At 44.0% G+C, this 13,675-nt stretch overlaps 1 protein-coding gene across 4 annotated transcripts in view; it reads left to right on the top strand.

Moving 5' to 3' along the window:
* TBC1D22A (TBC1 domain family member 22A) overlaps nucleotides 1–13,675 on the top strand; it is a 432,230-nt gene that overhangs the window by 93,741 nt on the left and 324,814 nt on the right. For all 4 annotated transcript variants that reach the window (XM_019487417.2, XM_059725895.1, XM_059725896.1 and 1 more), the window contains one exon: nucleotides 9,358–9,472. In XM_019487417.2, coding sequence (XP_019342962.1) covers nucleotides 9,358–9,472 — 115 coding nt within the window. The remainder of the gene's footprint in view (nucleotides 1–9,357; nucleotides 9,473–13,675) is intronic.

Here is a 13,675-nt window from a genome sequence, read left to right on the forward strand (position 1 = left end):
TTCACTCCAGTTCACTTCAATGCATCTTCAGTAGTTTGGGCCATCTGTTCAGCTTGGCCATTTGATATCTGGTAGAATGGTGCAGATGTCGTATTACTGACAAGATTCCTCTCCATAAACTTTAAAAAAAATTTCAGAAGTAAATTGTACAGCATTTTCAAATAGTGATATCTGTGAGACCATGAGTTGCAACCAGCTGCAGTAAAACTTGGATTACAGTATGAGAATTATTTGAAATGGAAAACATTTTGACCACTTTAAGAAAGAATGAATGACAGTAAAGAATTTCAGCCTTGGAAAGGGCCAGCAAAATCTGTGTGCAGGCAAGATCATGGTGTCCTGGTCACTTTCTGTGGAAGGACTGGAGCCTTAGTTGGTACATGGTGTGTTGCTTGGCACGGTTTACACCTCTTTAATATTTGCTCAATATCAGCATCTAATGTTGGCCACCAAATGCAACTTCTGGCAAGCAAAACATCTCTGGATGTCCTGCTTGGAAGGTTTTGAGAACTTGTTTGACCACTTGGCTACTCCATAGGCATCCCTAATCAGGGAAAATTCATGTTGACGTGTAATGAATATCGGAATTTCATTTGCGGCCTCTGTTTGAAGTCCACCCCTTCTATGCCCAGTTTAGCGCTCAGGATAACACTGGATCTGCCTGGAGATCAGCATCAGAACTACAGAGATAAGAGGAACAGTAAGTTGAGGACAAGATAACAGCAAGTGACTCAGTGCATCTGTATTTGCTATCAACTTCCCAGGGCAGTGTTGAATTTCAAAGGTGTATGCCTTTGAAAAGTAAGGGCCAAAAAAGCATACATGGTGAAATGATTTGAGGTGTTGGTCCATTCTTGGTGAATAACCTGAGCAATGGTTTATGACCTGTCACAATTGTGGATATGCAGTCATATATGTAGTCATGGAATTTCCTAACCCCAGCAATTAATGCAAGAGCTTCTCTATCAATTTGGGCATACATTTTCTTGGTCTTAGTCATGGTTCATGAATAGTAGGCAGCAGGAGCTTCACACCCATCATTTTGAAAGTGACTGAGGACAGTCCCTACTCCATAAGGAGAAACGTTGCAAGTTAGCAGAAGCGTCTTCTCCGTGTTATAATGAACCAGCATGCTGTTAGATAAGACTTGCAATGGCATGAAGTGATTGTTCTTATCATGCAGTTTAGTCCATTTCCAGGTGGCATCCTTATCCAAGAGACAATGCAAAGGCTCAGTAATTGTAGCCTTGTCTTTTAGGAAAGAGTGATAGAAATTAAGTAGATCCAGGAATGCTTGCAGTTCCTGTGTAAATAACACAGGCTTGCCTTCATAGGCACCAAGTTGTTCATCAAAGACCTTGCTTAAATCCCTAAGGACATTTTGTAAGGTGTCTGCTATGATGCTCTTGTTAATTTGATACCCAGTGACTTGAACCATTCTTCTCCTAGTAAACTTACATTCTGACTTTTGGCAATTATTAGTCAGAGGACTCCTCAGTCCTGTCCATAGTGGACATTAACATCTAGAGCCTTTGAAACCATAGTTTGTTTGTTATGATCTACAAGCTTGGCTTTGTATGGTACAATAAGTGGACAATTTCTAGACCGGAGTGAATTGTATGTCTTTTCTGATATTAAGGTAAATTTGGATCCTGGGTTTACACCTGTAGTACAGGAACCACCTTGAAGCATCGCTGTTGTATAGGTCCTTTTCTGTGAGGTTGGTGTTTCCACATTAATAACAAATACAGTAGTGTAGGCATCTAGAGACAACTCACATTCTGAAATTTCTTTGAATCAGCCACGGTATTAGTGGTAGCTGGAGACACCTTCCTCTGGTTTCCTTCTTTCTGGATGTTTTGGACTTCTGACAACAAACATGTTCAATGTGACCCTTGTGTTGGTAATAGTGGCAACATCATGAACAACAGCATGCATTGTGTCTATGATTTTCCCCACAGCTATAGCAGCTTCTTTGGGGAGAAAAAATTGTATTGTTCATGGGTGGTGACTTCCTTGGAGATTTCTTCCTTGAATGCACTTGGTATGTCTTGGCTGACATTAATTTTGCTGAAGATGCTCATGCAAGGGGCTTTTTCTTGAGGTGTGGTAAATATTGTTATGGTTTGTAGTAAATCTATGTTGTAGGGCTTCTTTTTGAACCCTACAGACAAAACAATCTTTAAGAAGAGACTCCAGACTAGTACTGAAATTACAGTTCTGAGAAAATTGATACGTTTGAATATATGCAGAAATTCCTTCCTCTGGCAGTAGATATCATTGGTTGGTTGAAATGGTGACTGGTTTTGGATGGGGTTGGTATAAAGTGATTTTTTTTTTTAAAGCAATTGGAGGATCTTGTGGTAGGACTTGTGGGCCTTGGGTAGGGATACAAAGGAGTAAATAACCTGAAAGGTCTCTGAGCTAGTGACAGTAGGTAACAATGCATGTTTCTGGTTGTCATCAGTAATTTTAACTTACAGATGCTCTCTTCTTAATGGTCATATGAAGGTTAAATTACACTTTTATTCAAGAACATAAAGTTATACCCTAAGCAATTTCAGTCCCACTTGGCAATCTGAACTATACCAGGATCTATACCTGGCATGCTATAGTTTGCTTTAAAAGGCTAGGTACAGACGTTACACTTATTGTGCAGTAAGCTCCAGAAAGTACTCTACAGCTGTAACCAAACAGATATTCATGGCGTGCAGTGCTTAAAAATGGTAGATCCTGCTCAAAGTTAACCCTGAATAGATGTGGTATCATACTAAAGCATATTTGGTTAGTGTTTTATTGAACATTGTACCAGATTCATAGATTGTAAGGCCGGAAGGGACCTTGGAAGATCATTGGGTCCAGGTCCCTGCACCAAGCAGGAAATAACTGGGGGTGAGGTGACCCCAGTAAGGTGACTGTTTAGTCTCCTCTTGAAGATTTCCAGGGTAGGTGATCGCACCACCTCTGGAGGGAGCTTATTCCACAGTCTGGACACCCTGACTGTGAAGAAGTTTTTTCCTAATGTTTAGCGTGAATCAATCTTTGTGGAGTTTGTGGCAGTTACTCTTGGTTTTCCCCTTGGGTGCCCTGGTGAACTGTTACTTACCAAGCCCTTGATGTACTCCCTTAGTGTAGTGGTTAGCTGCTACCAGGTCCCCCCTCAGCCTTCTTTTCTTCAGGCTGAAGAGTCCCAGATCCTTCAGCCTTTCCTTGTATGGCTTGCCTTTTAAGACTGATCATATGGGTGGCTCTTCTTTGGACTTTCAAACTTTATCATGTCCTTGTTAAAGCGTGGTGCCCAGAGCTGGATGCAGTACTCCAGCTGCGGTCTCACCAGTGTTGAGTAGAGCAGAAGAATCACCTCCTTGGCTTTGCTGGAGATGCACTGATTGATGCATGCCAGAGTCTTATTTGCCCTACTGGCTACAGCATCGCACTGCCGGCTCATATTCATACTGTGGTCTATTATTATACCCAGGTCCCTCTCATTTGTGGTGCTAGTCAGTTTGATGCTGCCAAGCCTATAGGTGTGTTGTGGGTTGCTCATCCTGAGGTGGAGCACTTTACATTTTTCAACATTGAACTTCATCAGATTCTGATCTGCCTAATTTGCTAGCCTGTCTAGGCCCATCTGTATCTGTAGCCTATCTTCAAGCATGACCATGCTTCCTCATAACTTGGTGTCATCTTCAAACTTGACTAGCGAGCTCTTCACCTCCACATCCATATCATTAGTAAAGATGTTGAAAAGTACTGGACCAAGCATCGGCCCCTGTGGGACACCGCTTCCCCCTTCTCGCCAGGGTGACACAGATCCTTACTCTCTGGGTCCTGTCCTGCAGCCAGTTTCTCACCCATCTGACTATCTCAAAGTTAAGACCACATTCTTCTAATTTTCTCATGAGGACATTGTGGAATATTAGATCAAAGGCCTTTTGGAAGTCAAGGTATACAATCAACCTGCTCTCTCGTTTCCAGGTGGTGAGTTCCATGGTCATAGAAAGAGACAAGTTTGGTAAGGCAAGACATGCCTGTGATGAAGCCATGCTAGCTGTCATTCAGAATCTTACCTTTTGCAAGCTTATCGCAAATAGTCTCCTTGATAAACTTTTCTAGGATTTTCCCTAGGATGGAAGTGAGGCTGATTGGCTTATAGTTACCTGGGTCCTCCCTCCTACCCTTGTGAACGGGCACAACATTGGCCCTCTTCCAGTCCTCAGGGACTTCTCCAGAGTGCAACGAATTGTGGAAGAGTTTCACCAAGGGTTCTGCAATGACTTCGGCCAGCTCCTTCAGCACTCTCAGATGAAAGTCATCTGTTCCCTCTGACTTGTTTATAGGAAACCCTCGTTATTCATGAATCCACTATTCACGGATTCGAATATTCGTGTTGCTCCGCACCAGTGGGGTGGGTTGGGGTGAGTGCTGCCGTGGCTCCCTCTGGTGCTGCACCGAGCTCCTGTCTCTGTGTAAGCAGGCACAGAGTGCTGTGTGGGGTGGGGGAGGGCAGAGCTGGGGAGAGTGGAGTGGAGAGCAGAGCTGGGTGGGCGGAGGGGGGGGCAGAGCCAGGTGGGGGGGGGGAGAGTGAGCGCTGGGGACGGGGAGGAAGGCAGTGGTGGTAGTGGTATCTTCTCCCCTGGAGGCAGCTGCAGTTGGTCCCCAGGCTCTGTGGTGGAGCCCCGCACTTCCAGCTTCTCATTGGGGGGTAGGGGGCAGGGGGCGGCTGTGGGGTCTGACGGAAAAGCTCCGTCAGTATTCATGGATTTCGCCGTTCACCAGGCGCTCCAGAATGGATTGCCCATGAATTGCGAGGGTCTCCTGTATGTCTTATTTTTTAAATTGGTCATACACCAATTCTATGAAAATAGTAGAAAGGCAATTAATCCTACTGTGCTCATCCTGTACTCTACCTGGCATGGTTTCCCCTTTGTTCGCTGAAAGACTGAGGTGGAGTAGTCATTCAGGAGTTTAGATTTCTACTGGGTACTGATAACCAGCTCTCCTGAGTTGTTGAGTAGTGGCCCCACACTTCCATTTGTTTTCCTTCTGTTCCCTGTATATCTAAATAATGACTTCTTGATGTCCTTAATTCCCATTGCTAATCTAAGTTCGGTCGGCATTTTAGCCTGTCTTGTCTGTTCCTTACAAATGTGGGCCGTCATGGAATAGTCCTCCTTGGGGCATGCCCTGAGCTTCTATTGTTTATAAGCCTCTTCTTTCTTAAGAGGATTGTGATTTCCCTGTTTTGCCAAGAGGGCTTCCTAGCCCATCTGTTACCTTTTTTCCACGTGGGAATGGGCTTCCTTTGTGCTTCAAGGATCGTGTCCTTAAGGAACAACCACATTTTGCCGGTCCCTGGTCCCACAGCCCTGGCCCTACTAGGGATCTAAGCTTGTTGAAATTTGTATTTTTGAAGTCCAAGACTTCAGTCCTATTATCCAATTTGTCTACTTTACGTCAGACAGTGAACATGATAATTTCATGGGTGCTGTTGCCCAGACTTCCCTCTGTATTTAAGCTTGGTCATCAGACCATCACCTTTGGTCAGGACCAAGTCTAGCAGGGCGTCAACCTCCAGTTGGCCTGTGCACCTCCTGAATCAGGAAGAGCTCCTCGACACAGGTCAGGAAGGATCGTGACTGATCCAACTTGGCCGAATGTTCCTCCAAGGAGGTGTCCGGATAATTAAAATTGCCTATGACGACCATGTCATGTGCACATGTGGCCTCACTCAAATCTTGGGTGAACTCCAGATCGAGTTCCTCCCCCTGGTTTGGTGGTCTGTAGTATACACCTACAGGTAGATCTCTCTTGCTGCCCCCCCTCCCCCCACAGCTTGACCCAGAGGGTTTGAAACTGTTTATTTTTTGAGCCGATATCAGCCTCCAAGGAGGTGTGTACTGCCTCTACCTTTCTTCCACACCTGGTCCTTTTTATGCAGGGTGTTAGCCCTCCATAGCTACCCTCCAGTCCATATGAGGAGTCCCACTAGATCTCCATAATCCCTACTAGATCATACTGGAGAGTAGGATGGCTAGCTTCTCCTGCTTGTTTCCCATGCTCCTGGTGTTGGTGTATAGGCACCTGAGTCCTCCTACTGAGGCCCTCGTCTTCCTGTTCTGCTGATGGAGAACTGTTCCCTCAGTTCCTACAAAAGTGGCTGTCCCAGTGTCCCTATCTATAGGGCTTGTATGTTGGTCCCTGGACATGTTTTGAATTTGTGTATCCCTGTCCCTCAGCCATCTTAGTTTGGTCTGTATGGCAGATGGCTTCTTCCCCCCCCCCCCCCCCACCAGGGGCGATGCATAGGCAGTGAACAGGGGTGCACATGCACCCCGTGAGTGTGGTATTGCATCCCCTACAAAAAGGTGCTGCTGGCACTCAGTGGTGCCTGTGGGTGGTCGCCACTTGCTACCCTGCTGCTGACACTGCTGGCGGCGTCTGTGGGCGGTCCATGACCCCTGCTGGCTGGCGGCATCTGCACGTAGTTTCTGACCCTTGGCTGGCATTCGTCACCCTCCCCCACCGCCGACAGCACTAGTGGCATCTGTGGGAGCTCCCTCACTTGCTGCTGGTGCTGTGCTCCCGCTGCCGCTGTGCCCCCCCAGCTGCCGGGGGCATGAGTTGTTCATGCCCCCCCTGACTACCTTGCGCCATTTTTGGGAGTGGCAGCAAGCTGCTTATCTTCCTCCTCTTCCACTGTCACCATTGGAGCCTCCTCGTGTATGGGGAGGGGAGTGTACCTGTTGTGGAGGGCCAAGGGAGGAGCTGCCCTGGCCCTGCGTTTTCTGGAGCATGAGGTGACTGTCTTCCAGGTCACTCCCAGGTGGGTCGTCTTGGTTAGCCATCACGTTGGCTACCATCTCAGTCTGTTTCTCCTCTTCCTTATGGAGAAGGGTCTGGCAGTAGTTGTCAATGAAGTCTTCGTGGGCTCTGATGCTGCACAGCTGACATATCTCCTCCTCAAGCTCCCACACCCGGCCCTCCAGAGACTACACCAGGGAGCACACCCCACAAGTAGATCCATCATGAGTCAAGATAGGTTACATTCTGCTGGCATCTCAGGGGCCCCTCACTGGGCAGCCTGCTAGACTCAGCCAGTGTTTCTCTGTGCTGGGAGAGCACTGGTCCAGCCTCATTCCTGGGCTGTCACAGAATGATGAAGTCGAAGAGGCTTTGTCTCCTCCTTGCATGACTCGGTATGTGGGAGGAACAGAGCCCTGCTGCTGCCTGGGTCCTCACTTCAGCTTGCTGGCTTGGGTTTTGGCAGGAGGGAGCCAGGCCAGGTCCAGATGGCAGGGGAGCTCCATTCTCCCCTGCCTGCCCAGCCCTCTGACTGCTGTTGCTGGGAGGTGTGCATGGCTTTTCACTGTGCTGGGACCTGGGGGTATGGGAATGGAGGCCCCCTCCTGAATGTCCCACTGGGCTTGCTGGCTCAGATCTTGGGGACAGCATTCCATCTAAGTTGGGCGGCATGTGTGGCTGTGCAGTTGCATGCGTGCTGTGCTGCCAGGGGCATGCCTGCACGGCCGCACACATAATGCAGCTTAGAGGGAATGCTGCTTGGGGTGGGGCCTGGGCTGAGTCTGGACAGCAGGGGACTTTGTTTCCTTGCACTTTGCTTCCTGATGGCTGCAGCTTAGAGCTTTGTGGCTTTTCACTGCGCTGCGGGGGAGGGCAATGGAGCTCTCCTGCCACATAGGCCTAGTTTTCCCCCTCCCCCCCCCCCCCCAAAAAAAAAAACAAACCCCCAAACAAAACAAAAAAAACCCAAAACCAAACAAACATCAAACCAGCAAGCTGGGGGGAGGGGAGGCATGGGCTGTGTTCCCCCCCATTTCCCCATGCAGCAGGAAGTTGGGCAATTCTGAGCTGAAGCTGCCAGAAGGCTGGGGCAAAGGGATGGGAGACAGGTGGAGGTCCCCTGCCATGTTTACCTGCATCTCCCCCCAGGACCCGAGTCAGCAAGCTGGGGTGGGGGAGGAGTGTCTATGAAGCATGGGGGCCTCCATTCCTCCCACATTCTCCAGCTGCTGGTGCTGACAGCAGCCAGCCTACAGGGGCTGAGGGGGTTGGGGAGAGGGGTCTATGCTGGTCTATCAGGGATGTCTGGCTGCTCATTTGGACTCGGCATTCTTGGGAAGCCTCCTGGGAGGAGTCTGGGAGTGCCCCCAGCCTACTGGCCTCAGCCAGTGCAGGCAGGCTCTGAGCTCTCCTCCTTCCCCTGCCACTGAACAGCAGATGTTCATCCTGTTCACTCCCAACCTAATCTAGAGCGCTTTGAGTAAAGTGTGATACTTAAAGTGCTTTTGCCTTGGACTTTTTGAATGTCTGTACTTAGTCTAAGTCTAGCTGGTCAGTGTATGGGTCCCAGGTGGATGGATTGGACACATCACATTCTTCAGTATTGCTCAAAGTAGCCATGTTAATGTGATAGGAGAAGAGCCCCAGTCTGCTTGCTTACAGCATGAATCACTGCAAAGTTTTTTGGGTTTTTTTCTTTTTTTCCTTTTATTCTCTCAACTGAAGCACTGGAAGCATCGTACTCACTGGGATCCCATCTTCATTGTCACTATTCTGTATTTGTGGGGTTTTGTCCCAGAAAGATCGTGCAAGAGAGAACATTGGAGAACCATCTTTATTACCAACAATGAACTAACCTTAGCACTAAGCAGAGCAGCAAGCAGCAACATGATAATGGAGTTTGGGCAGTATCTTGTGCTGATGAAGTACAGAATATATATATAGACCCTCAATTCACAGCAAGAACTAATTACAGTAATGAACTAATAGTCTTGCTACTGCCCTTGGCTGAAGATCTGGGACCTCACCTTGTTTAGACTCTATATTATTCCAGGAGGATTTACTTGGTCACAGAGTCAGCCATGACTTTGGAAATATTTTTATCCTACATTTAACCTTCCAAAAATAAGGTGTGCATTGTATTTTGGGGTGTTTTGTATATAATTCTTCAATATTTTTTGTCTTTGGAGGCAGGTAGGTCATGGAAAAGTGATGTAAAACTTTGGGGAGGAGGGTGTGAATTTTTTTTTCTCTTCTAAATGTTTCAATGAACAAAGTTCTTTTTGTAACCAATTAACTATGCATGAGGTTGGTGTTAGCCTGTGCTAATATCTTGAAAATACTTTCTTTTAAATAACTGAGAAACGTAATTAACATTGACAGTTCATTATTAATACCAGTGTTCATTTATGCTTCTATATGCATGCTGTTTATGCTAGGGACTGTCTAATATTAAATTTGTCCTTGCATGTTTTTAAATTACTTGTTGTAAATGTGCTTAGTTGTTTGACAAATTGCTTTCTTCATAATTTCTTTAACTTTTTTTTCCCATAGATCTTTGAACGAATTTTGTTTATCTGGGCAATACGGCATCCAGCCAGTGGATACGTTCAGGGAATAAATGATCTAGTTACTCCTTTTTTTGTGGTCTTCATTTGTGAATATATAGGTAAGATTTGCCACACTATTTTATTACATGTTGGTTGGGATTTTAATATTATCTGCATATTAATCTGTTTGGTAAAAGTTACTGTATATTATCTGCCTCTTCTAAATATACTTTGATATTATTTATGTATAAACTATTTGTTTAAAATAGGTGGTGTGCAAAATGATTGATTTGTATAGATTAAGGCCTTCATCCAATAACTTGACTTACGTAGATATCTAGTTGACTTTAAGAGTATTCTAAACCTTCCTCCATGTATAGTCCTAATGAAGTTGTAAAAGGAATTCCGGTATATATCAGATTGCTGAAGTGGTACTGAAACTGCTTAGGGTATAGCCTAATGTTCTTCCATAACGTGTAATTTAATCTTCATATGATCATTAAGAAGAGGGCATCTGAGTGTTGTTTTTAAATGGATTGTTTTTTCTGTATAAGGGCCAAGAATATTTTTTCTATTACTATTATAATTTACATTATGTGATCTAGCTAAATCAGTACCAAAAAGTTATTGTAAAAGTTAACTGGCTTATGCTTTCATAAATCACCTGTACACAGATCTTCACTTTTCTGTTCTGCGTTCCCAAACTATTTTCTTGCTTACGCGGTATAGACTGTTAAACAAATTGAAGTAACCATAAAGTTTGAGAAGCTGTAGGGGCAGAATATAAGTAGAATAAATAACCATTTCCATTCTATTTGATTTCCTTTCAAATATGTGTATAATGAAAACAATTACCATGCATGCATAAATTTATGCGGATCATTAATTGCTCTGTTGATTTTTCTGAGTTTGTATATATTGTGCAATCCTAATTTCACTCCTCTGTTTGAAATGTCCATCAATGTCTTAATCTAGATTGATTAGATTTAATGGGGGAGAGATTACCCTTGAGTGGATGAAAGACTATCCATTTACTGATTTGCACTGCAACACCTCCATTGCTTTGTTTCATTTTTCTTTCAGTGGAAATCTTTTCATTGCTAAGCAACTAATGAGTACTACTGTTGCTTACTCCCTAATCATCTCTTAAGTAGGGTAGAGGCCTACTCCTGAGAGTGCTTGCAGTTTCTGCCTTTTACTCCCTCATTTGACAGATAATGAAAATGTTCTTAATGATCCTAGAACAGTAGGTTCTCTGTTGGTAGACTTTAGAGTTGTTAATTGAAATAAGAAGTTCAAATGAGATGTGATTAGAGAATTGATATTCCGTGTTAAATAGACCATTTAATTAATATGGTAAATAAGTTTGTCTTTACCACCAACTTACATTGTGAGACCCTACTGATCCATAATGCATTTGCTTGAATGTCAGTATGATGGAATCAGAGAACATGATTTTTTCAGTAATTGTCTTGGGGAGGTGGTGGGGGGAAGGGAATGGTTATAAAGTTTTTCTACAAATGAAAAGATGTGCATGCACTAACTGCATTTTAAATGTCTTTGTCACATGTTGAACTATAATAGAAATAATATTCAAGTGACCTATATTTTCCCTGATATTTAGTCTTGAATATTACTAACCTTAAATATAAAAAAGACCCAGTCCTTCAACTGGAATTAAAATAATTAAATACATAAATATTGGAGTCCTTTTTTGGCATCCTGGTTTCTTAACTTTTGTGGTGTATTCCAGTTACATGTTCAAGGGCAGAATCTGTCATTTTAGTCATGTGTCTTCATCTTGGAAAAAATATACCAACAATCTTGCAGTTCATGATAAGTGTGAGAGTTGGCAACACCAACTGTTTAATCTTACTGGATATTAGAGTTGAAAGAGCAAGTTATGACATTACAAAAGTATCCCAGCAAAGTCTGTTTGAATGTAATTTGCAAGATAGAAATACAATAATGGAGTTAAATAATATTTCTGTAACTCAGACTGTTAAAACATATGTAATGTCCTATCGAGTACAGTGGCACCCTTTAAACACACACACACACACACACACACACACACACACACACACACACACACACACCCCCCCCCCAAATATGAAATGGGAAATCTTTATGATGCTCTTATTTGAAAGTCCAAACTTGTGGGAACCATTGTGTGTTTTGTTTTACTTGATAATCTATGTCAATAGGCATCAGTCTTTTTGGCAGCTGTGCCACTCCCATTCACTTCCCTTGACTAATGTGCTCCTATACTTTCTGCCTCCTGCCCTGTGTTCCCTGATAGTTTGTTGCTCTGCTTTCTGCTCTTAACCCATCCACCCCTATTCCCTCCCTTATTTGCCATGTGCCACACAGAGGCTGCCCGTGCCACTTGTGGCATCTGTGCTACCCTTGACCTTTGCGATACAATTAGGAAATATTCTGTAATTTTGGAACGAGGGGAGTTTTGTTCTGTTAATTTCTTTGCAAGGGCTATTCTTTTGTAAACTTGGGCCTTAATCTACTTGGGGTGGTTTAGTTTGCATTAAACATAGTTTATGCACATTGAAATGACTAGTTTCTATAGGATACAATTTTTAGTCTGTATAAATTGGTCAGATTATAGGTATTTTATTCTCTTGCTTAAAATTATATTTTGTTTACTACACGCTAATTTAATGAGGACTAATATTCTTGTGAGTACATCACTACAGTAGTTTGAAAGTCATTTAACTGCCATCCCACCCTGATTTGTCATCTGCCAGGATTGACTTGTGCCCCTTCTAACTGCTGTGCGATTCTCTTGACCATTATAATGTTTCTGTTTTAAATGCTCATTTCTCATTGGGATTGGGCCATTTGTGAGGTCAGATTAATCACTCCATAATTAGTGTTTTTAGATTGTACTACTGTGCCATGCTTTGTGCAACTGCTAGAAGCCATGCAGAAGTCCTGGATCTACTCAATGTGTATGGAGAGATGGAAGTTTAAGAAGCCTTGAAGGCTATCCCCAATAACGCTGTGCACAGCTATTGAAAAAGGGGTGTCTGAGTGGTATGTAAATGTGGGATACTAGCATCGTTAGATCAAGAGCGTGAGCTGGAATCCTGCTCCCTTTCTCCTCTTTCAGTATATCAGATTTTGATAACATCTTTAACATGGAAATAGGATATTGGGAAAGCTGAGTACTTTTGAAATGAGTTTGTCTTGTGGTTTGCTGAATACTTTGCTTAAAGTTCCATCTTTCATGACATGTTGGAAGTTATATTTAGCTGTAATGTATAAAAGAGTTCACCTCACTTTATCATAGCATGTTAAGGGAGATATTTTATATAAAGTTTTTTATCTTAGGCTTTTTTTGTGTTACAAAGCATAGCATTTTTCAGTAAATAAATTCTGTTTCAGATGTAGATTAAAATACATTGTGTTAGTAAGTCACCATTAAGATAGGGGGCATAGGATATTAAAGCAAAAATTTTAAAGAGTAATCGCAAAATTTCACGTCATGGCTGTGGGAAGAAAGTAAGGTACAGAAAGTGTTTTGTTGTGGCTCTAACAGTAGAAGGTCCAGATACCATTTGGTTTGTTCTAGAGCAGGTAGTTCTGTTTCATCCTCCTGTGTTTCATGGGAAAAAATATTAATTCCTAAGTGTAAGTTAGAACATCACTTCATATCTTGTTGGCCTTCTTTTAGCCTTCTTAAATTGATACTGTCTCTGCTTCCTGCTTTGTTCTTTGGTGTAAAGACTGTCTGCAGAGTTGTGATATACATGTTGTTACTGACCTGGCTTCCTAACCATTTTCACCCCACGTTTACTTAAAATCTCATGGGAAGAGCACTCGGCCAAATCTGATTGGTCACAAAGCTTCCTCACGTGCATGGATGAGCTCTGTGGAGGGCCAGTAGGGGTGCTCCTGCGTTGAGCCACCCACCTCACTGTGCCCGACCACCTTCCAGGCTCCAAGTTCCTCCCTGGGGGTGCCTCACGTCTGGCTGACCCCCTTCCTGGAGCAGGTCCGCTAGCCTGGGGTAAAAATCGCCACCACCCAGGGCTGGATTTGATTCTGGCTCTGTGTCCCCTGGGTAGCACAGGCCTAGTAGCCCTCGAAGGTACTTGACTCACTTCAAGCACTTGGGGGTGCTTCCCTCAGCTGGAAGCACAAGTAGTGATCTCCCTTAGTCAGCCAAACCAAGGGGACCCCAAGGCATAATCTAGACCCACACCCAATAAGTCTCCCATGCTAGGTACAAAGGAGAACTGTATTGGTTACAAGGGGTAGGGTTGGAATAAGGTACAGGGTAGAGCAATATCAGAGAAATCCCA

The sequence above is a fragment of the Alligator mississippiensis genome, chromosome 4 (genome assembly GCF_030867095.1).
Source record: "Alligator mississippiensis isolate rAllMis1 chromosome 4, rAllMis1, whole genome shotgun sequence".
NCBI lineage: Eukaryota > Metazoa > Chordata > Crocodylia > Alligatoridae > Alligator > Alligator mississippiensis.